Source organism: Manihot esculenta, chromosome 14 (genome assembly GCF_001659605.2).
Source record: "Manihot esculenta cultivar AM560-2 chromosome 14, M.esculenta_v8, whole genome shotgun sequence".
Lineage (NCBI taxonomy): Eukaryota > Viridiplantae > Streptophyta > Magnoliopsida > Malpighiales > Euphorbiaceae > Manihot > Manihot esculenta.
The window spans coordinates 11,535,372-11,543,537 of record NC_035174.2 but is presented as its reverse complement, the minus strand read 5'-3'; the positions used below and the strand labels follow the sequence as shown (position 1 = coordinate 11,543,537).

At 31.5% G+C, this 8,166-nt stretch overlaps 1 protein-coding gene across 1 annotated transcript; it reads left to right on the top strand.

Annotated features, from left to right (window-relative positions):
* The first annotated feature begins 1,072 nt into the window (after window positions 1-1,072).
* LOC110607870 (receptor-like protein 1) lies at window positions 1,073-3,782 on the top strand. The gene is made up of 3 exons (XM_021747033.2): window positions 1,073-1,255; window positions 1,341-1,487; window positions 1,580-3,782. The coding sequence occupies exons 1-3, from the start codon at window positions 1,114-1,116 to the stop codon at window positions 3,646-3,648; spliced, it is 2,358 nt and encodes a 785-aa protein (XP_021602725.2). The 5' UTR covers window positions 1,073-1,113; the 3' UTR covers window positions 3,649-3,782.
* The last annotated feature ends 4,384 nt before the right edge of the window (window positions 3,783-8,166 follow it).

Here is an 8,166-nt window from a genome sequence, read left to right as displayed (position 1 = left end):
TCTATTTCTTAATACTTTAAATTTAAAATTGATATTCAGTTAGACATATAATAATACTTAAAAATTATTAAAATCTAATAGATAAAAATATATTGAAACCACAAATGAATTACAAATTTTTTTTCAATTTAAAACAAAAACTTTCATAAGCCAAATGGCAAAGTAGTGCTATTTATTGAATATTAAGCATAATACTTGTTCATTTAAGATATTATAGAAATTAAAACACACAAATTATGTATTTTTATAATGTTGCTCTCAATTTTGTTTTTCTCATCAACTGCTATTCATCTATATTTCAATATAAAAAAATAAAAAATAGTGATAAAATTTATTAATGAAATTATAAAAAAGTAATTAATAAAATAAATAATTAAATTACATTGTCTTAATAAAAATAACTAATTTTTTGCTTTTACGTATAGTGTCTTATTACATTGTTTTAATATTGTAATTATAATATCATATAAAAATACAATTTTTCATATCAATACATTTTAATTTATATAATATTATCTCTATAATTATGAGATTTTTAATTCAAATTATTCTATTTAAAGTTAAACAAAACAATTGATTAAAAGGAAAATAAAAATATATTTATTTATTTAAAAAGTGATTATTATATTTATTTATCTCTATTTATGCGATTAAAATTATATATTAGACTATTTAAATTTTAAATTTTAAAATTGAAAAAGAAAAAGTCCTATGAATAATGTTTAAATTATTTGGTGACTTTCATAAACTATTAGACTTAGAAAAAAAAAAATTGAAATTAGTAAATTTTAATGGATGAATTAGTGAACAAAATAGGAGATGATTAGTTAATATTATTATTTTTATGTTTTATATTATACTTTTTTAAACAATTATTTTCATAATAAAGTTAATAGAAATGATGAGTTCAACATTACTTACGGATTTACCACATTATTCTTCTGTTAATTTTTAAAATTTGTTTTAAATCTAGACCATAATTGAACCATTAGATTTGGAAATAATAATAATTGAACCACTAGAATATTAAATTTTTTTTTAAGAATCATAAATAAATATTGAATATATTTAGTGAAAATTGTATTATTTTTTACTGTTTTGTTACTTGTAGAAATGAGAAGCTTGAGAAATTTAAGATCGCTTTCTCTAACTATAAATGGAAGCAGCATGCTATTAGAGCCATTGGGAGCATTCACCAATCTGGAGACCCTATATATAAGCCGGAGTGATTTAAAAGGGATAAGATTTGCTCAAGGTTGGTATTTTTTGTAGTTATGCTTATAATTACTGCTTTTCATTCATTAAAAATTAATTAATATTTATTTATCCTTTTTAAACAGGTTCTAATCTCACCAATTTGAAAGAATTATGTCTAGATAGCTCTTCTGTGGATGAAAACTTTCTCCAAAGTTTTGAAGCACTTTCTTCCCTTGAAACATTATCAATGTACGGCTGTGGACCTAGTGGCATCATACCTGTGAGCCAAAGTAAAACAAATGCATTTTCTTCCTATTTGAGATCTCTTTCACTTTAATCATAAACTTTAGCTAAAATAAAATTTAAAATTAATAATTTTCAGGTATTTGCAAATTGAAGCATCTTCAAAAGTTAGACATTATTTACAACGATTTCAGTGGTAACTTACCTTTGTGTCTAGCAAATTTGACTTCTCTTCAACAATTAGACCTCTCTTCCAATCACTTTATTGGAAACATTTCTTCATCTCCACTTGAAGGTTTAACAAACCTTGAATATCTATCAGTTTCAGACAATTTTTTTCAAATCCCAATCTCATTAAGTCCATTTTTCAACCATTCAAAACTCAAGTACGTGGAAAGTTGGGGTAACAAAATATTTGCAGAAACAAATGATCAGTACTTGAACCCAAGATTTCAATTGGAGGACCTTATATTATCTAGTGGTGGATATGGTGGAGCATTCCCCAAATTTCTCTATCACCAGCATGACCTACAATTTATTGATCTGTCGCACATTCAAATGAGTGAAGGGTTTCCATATTGGTTGTTACAAAACAACACCAAATTGGAAAGTCTTTACTTAATCAACAACTCTCTCTCAGGACCTCTGAAATTACCAATTCATTCCCATATGAATTTGTCAGAGTTGGATATATCAGACAATTTCTTCCAAGGCTTCATCACACCAGAGATAGGAACATATCTGCCAAAATTGTGGCGTCTAAACATGTCGGGAAATGGTTTCAGTGGTAGCATTCCTTCTTCATTTGGAAATATGAGCTTGTTGGAACTTTTAGACTTATCCAACAATAGATTGTCAGGTACTATACCAGAGGATTTAACCATTGGTTGTGTCTCATTGCAAGAACTCATACTTTCAAACAACAGTTTGCAAGGCCAAATATTTTCTGAAACCTCTAACTTAAGGTTTCTGTATGAGTTGCAATTGGATGGCAATCAATTCACTGGCAGCATTCCACATAGCTTGTCTAACAGCTCCTTTTTACGAGTGTTGGATCTTAGTCATAACAACTTATATGGTAGGATCCCAAGGTGGCTGGGGAACATGTACTTTCTTCGCGTTTTGGATCTTTCAATGAATAATATCTCAGGAAGTCTACCATCTAACTTTTGCCCTTCAAATATACAAGAGATTTATTTGTCTAGAAATGGGCTACAAGGGTCATTGGAGGATGCATTTTATGGTTGCTCTGAGTTAATTGTGTTAGATTTGGGCCATAATCATATGACTGGAAGCATTCCATCATGGATTGGAAAATTTTCTCGATTGAGCTACCTAATCTTGGGGCATAACTATATTGATGGGGAAATCCCAGTTCAATTGTGCAACTTGACTCAATTAAGTTTGCTTGATCTTTCTCATAATCATCTTTTTGATTCTATTCTCCCTTGCCTAAGATCTACAAGCCAAACATATAGGCAGCTAGGAAGAATGCTGCCTAATCCATATAATGCTTCTATGGATAAACCTTTGGAATTTACAACAAAGAGTATATCCTATTCTTACCAAGGAAGAATGCTATCTTACATCTCTGGAATTGATCTCTCATGCAATCATTTGACAGGCCAAATTCCTATTGAAATTGGGTACCTCAATGAGATCCATGTACTAAATTTGTCTCACAACAGTTTGACAGGAAAAATCCCAGCATCCTTTTCCAACTTGCGCCAAATTGAGAGCTTAGATCTGTCATACAACAACTTGGAAGGGAACATCCCTCCTCAGCTTACTGAGTTAAATTTTTTGGAAGTTTTCAATGTGTCATATAATAATTTATCTGGCAGGACACTTGACAAGGTTGCACAATTTGGGACATTTGATGAAAGCAGTTATCGAGGAAATCCTTTTCTCTGTGGATGGCCACTGCCAAGAAATTGTACTGAAATGGTATCACCTCCATCAAAATCAAGAACTTCAATTGAGAATGAGGAAAGCAATGGCTTCATGGACATGGGTGTTTTCTACATAAGTTTTGGGGTAGCTTACAGTGTGGTGTTGTTGACAATAGCTGCAGTTCTATACATAAATCCGTACTGGCGACGAGTATGGTTTTACTTCATTGAGGTGAGTATAGAGAATTGCTATTATTTTATAATAGACAATCTTGTAGTTTTATCCCAATTTAGATTTTGTAGCTTACGCAGATGAATTCAGCTTGAAAGTATTCTGCAAGTTTTTTCTTTTTCTGTACTTTCAATTGACCTCGAGATTGAATCTCAAGCAGCGATGTAAAATGTGTGTTTGAAATGCTATATTTACACCCAACATTGAATTTGCTTAAATCTCTTGCTTTTTTTTTCCAACTAAGCTTTCTCAGTCCAAATAGTCTTTATTTTAAGGAGATTAGTTGCATTATTTCTGCAGTGTTGCTATCCATGCTTTAGAAAAAAGTCTTTGCAATTCCTACTTTAATTTTACAAAAATTCTGAATAAATGAATCAATGAAAAATATTTTACACTTATCCATCAATTTGTTTCCACCTATGGCTTGGCTTCTGAAAACAGAGCAAATTGTTGGCCCAACCATAATCAATCAATTTGTTGGTCTGAATATGATAACGATTTCTGGTTTAATTTTTGTCCATTTGTTAATTTAAGGGTTCTAAAACTCCCAATCCTGCCATATCAGGCAAGTGATTACTGATTGATGGAAAGCAGCTAATATGAAGTTGCATTTCTCTTTGTAAAATCTCTACTAAGCTGAAGTTGGTACCATTCTTCCCTAAGGTGAAAATCTCTCTCAACAAGATGCAATCCAAAACATCAGATTGCTAATCCACGCAACAAGCAAACAACTATCTTTTATTTATACAAAAGCAAAGCAAACTCAGTTCTACTACTAAGTACTAAGAACTAAGACCAGCATAGGTAGTAGCATTATTTACCTTCTCATGCTCACCCTACTCAAGGGTTAGCAAGCGCATATCTGTTCCTCTCCCCTCTTATCTGCCTCACCTTCGAAATTGGCAGTTCCGCCTCCCATAGAATTCAGGAGGAAAGAAACTTCCTTCAAAGTCTTGAATAACTTCCTTCACTTGAGCTTTTGTCTTTAGTTGATTTGAATTTTACCCTACGTAGGTAATTTATTTCCTAACATTTTAAATTTGAGCAAGTTTAAAAATTAACTTAATGAAGATGAGTGTCTAAAACTCTTATAAGGAAATATTACCTAAACATAATAAATTCTAGTATTTATGTTAAATTTGAATCAAATCAAACTCATCTTAAAAAAACTACTTAAAAAAAGCTACTTAAAAAGGCTAAGTGAAGGGCGGAGTACCTAAACTCTTATAAGAGTTTTATAGGGAGTATTATTGTGGGATCCAACAAATATATCATTATATGTTTTTTCCTATATATTTAAATAATAAATTATTGATTAATTGATAATTTCTATTATTATAGGCTTGCCATATATGTTGAATTACTCGACGGTAAACGATAACTTTCTACGAATAATTGGAGTTTTGTCCTCCCTTACAACATTATCAGTGCCGACCGTGGACTTAATAGCACATCATCTGTTATCCAAAGTGTAGTGAATATAATTTCTCTATTTGAGATATCAATGCTGTTCTGTGGACTTAATAGCAGAATTTTTATAATCCAAGATAAAGTGAATTTGAGATATCTTCCTCATTATTTGGATATTTTAGCTAAATCATTTATAAATGAATAATTAATTTTCAGGTATTTGCAATTTAAAATGTATCCAAATGCTAGATATTAGCTACAATAATCTCGGTGATAGTCTACCATTGCGTCTAGCAAATTTTACTTCTATTCAACGATAATCTCTTCAGTGGAAATATCTCTTTTATCTCCTCTCAAGAGTTTAACAACCCTTCAAGACTTAGATCTCTTAGTTAATTTCTTTCAAATCCCAATCTCACTGAGTCCATCAAAGCTCAAGTACTTGAAAAGTTCGGATAACAAAGTGTTTGCAGAGGCACATCATTAGTCTTGGAATCCAAGTTTTCAATTAGAGAGCCTTATTCTATCTCATGATGGATATTGTGAAGCATTCCCCAAATTCCTCAACTATCAACATAACCTGAAATTTGTTGATTCGTCGCACATTCAAATGAGAGAAAGGTTTCCATCTTGGTTGTTGCACAACAACACAAAACTAGAAACACTTAATCAACAATTCTCTTACAGGGCCTCTCCAATTACCACTTCATTCTCATGTGCACTTGTCAATTTCATTCTCATGTGCACTTGTCATACTTAGATATCTAAGATAATTTCTTCAGTAGCTCTGTTCCAATAGAGATTGGAACGCATTTGCCCAGATTGACATATCTAATGATGTCAAGGAATGGTTTCAGTGGTAGAATTCCATCTTCATTGGAAATATGAGCTTATTGGAAAGATTAGACTTTTCCGAAAATAGATTGCAGGTAGCATACCAGAGCACTTCACCACTGGTTGTGGCTCATTATAATTTCAAACAATAGTTTGCAAGGCCAAATACTGGGAAATATGAGTTTGCTAGAAAGTTTAGATTTATCCAGCAACAATTTCTCTGGAAGCATTCTAAGTAGCCTGTTAAATGTAACGAGTTTAAAATAATGGATGTCAGTTATAATCATCTCTCTGGTAAGATTCCTAATTGGATAGGGAATTTGTCTCAACTTCAAATTTTACATCTTTCATAGAACAACATTTTTGGAAGTTTATCATCCAATTTCTGCCCTAAAGATTTAACAGAAGTCCATTTGTTTAAAAATATGCTGCAAGGATTGTTAAAGGATTCATTCCATAATTGCCCTTCATTGGTGGTGTTGGATCTTAGCCATAATAGATTGATATGGAGAATTCCAAAATGGATCGGAGAGATTCCGTTGAGTTATATTCTTTTGAGTCAGAATCATTTTGAAGGTGAAATTCCAATTCAGCTATGCAAGTTGGATAAGTTAAGCTTAATTGATCTTTCTCATAAAAATCTTTCTGGTCATATTCCTCATTGCCTAAGCTGTAGTAGTTGGTATGAGAAACGAGAAAAATCTAATCAACCTAGAAGATTTTTTAACCCAGAAACTGGGGTTTCAGTACAACTTCAACAGGCTGTGGAGTTTTCAACCATGTATTCTTCCTATTTTTACCAGGCAAGCATCCTTCGCTATTTCTCTGGTATCGACCTTTCTTGTAACTTTTTGACAGGTGAGATTCCTCCTGAAATTGGAAATCTCAGCATGATCAAGGTGTTGAATTTGTCCCACAACAAGTTGATCGGAGCAATCCAATAACATTTTCAAACCTGGGGCAAATTGAGAGCTTGGATCTTTCTTACAACAATTTGGAAGGGAAAATTCCTCCTCAACTTACTCGGCTATATTCCCTAGCTGTATTCAGTGTAGCACACAAAAACTTTTCAGGTAAAACATCTGAGAGGGTTGCACAATTTGCAACATTTGACCAGAATAGCTACGAGAGAAATCCTTTGTTGTGTGGACTGCCACTGCTGAAGAGTTGCAACAACACATCGCCAGTCACTTGCAACTCCAATAGAAGAAATTTATGGACATGGGTGTTTTCTATGTGAGTTTTGTGGTGTCGTACATCATAGTGTTGCTACCAATAGTTTCTGGTGTCGTACATCATAGTGTTGCTACAAATAAATGACACACAAATAATCAATTGCTACTATTTTCTGGTGGACAATATTCCTCTGCTATCCAAATTTGGATTTTCATAGAATTGAGGATGTACAAGTTCAATGCTTGATTATTTGTGTTTTCCAGTGTTCAATTAATTGCATTTTGTTCTTGGATTTCTATTATCTGTAATGACTTAAGCTAATTTTTGTTTGAAATATAATTGCTGGACACTATCACTATTACCTTTTTAAGTTGTGATTAGCTTCTTCATGGATGAGACTAGTAAAAATTATTCAAAACATTGTTAATATCTCTAGTTTCGGTGTGTCATTTATTTGTTGTTGGTTGCAGTACTTGGCTAGTCTTGCTGTTGCTTTTTCTTTTCTTTTTTTTTTTTATGAAGCTAGTTCTATCAAAAATCTAGGAAAAGCTTAGCATATGGCACACCCTGGCCGTTACTTATTCTATGGTTGTCGCAGAACTTGCTACTGTTTAGGCTTTGTCTTTGCTCTCATTCTTTATGTTGCATAACTTGGTCCTTATTTTATTATCTTTGGGTCTGCTTAACCTCTGGAGTCCCCAATAGCAGATTGCTTGTAAATTCTGTTAAAAAATGTTTTTTGCAATTACAAGACAATTCTTACCGAATTAATAAATTGAAAATTTTTTATATTGTATGTTATTTCAAAAAAAAATCCATATGTTTCCAGGCACATTTATCAAGATTTTCATTATAATGTTACCTTAATCCTAAGTATTCTTTATGTTGGATTTTGTTTATAGTATTATTTATCTACGGTAGTTTAGAATATATCCTTATCTAATACTGTTGAAAAATAGCAAAAAAAAACTATATTATAATTATTTTTAAAAATACACTAAAATAAGAGAGTGAATAAAATGATAAAATAAAGTTAAAGATTTAATAAAATGAAATTGTAAGTAAAGGTCTCCTTAAAAATTAAAAGGATGAATAATGAAATGAAGAATCTTTATATCAATCGGGTTGTGAACGGTTTTGGAGGTTTTAATCGAATAAAAAATCGTATGAATGGATAATATC

Excerpts from the sequence above, each read along its gene's own strand:
- LOC110607870 (XM_021747033.2), top strand. The coding sequence starts at position 1,114 with ATGAGAAGCTTGAGAAATTTAAGATCGCTTTCTCTAACTATAAATGGA. Across the intron at positions 1,256-1,340 it reads AGGGATAAGATTTGCTCAAG|GTTCTAATCTCACCAATTTG; the intron begins GTTGGTATTTTT and ends CTTTTTAAACAG. Across the intron at positions 1,488-1,579 it reads CATCATACCTGTGAGCCAAA|GTATTTGCAAATTGAAGCAT; the intron begins GTAAAACAAATG and ends AATAATTTTCAG.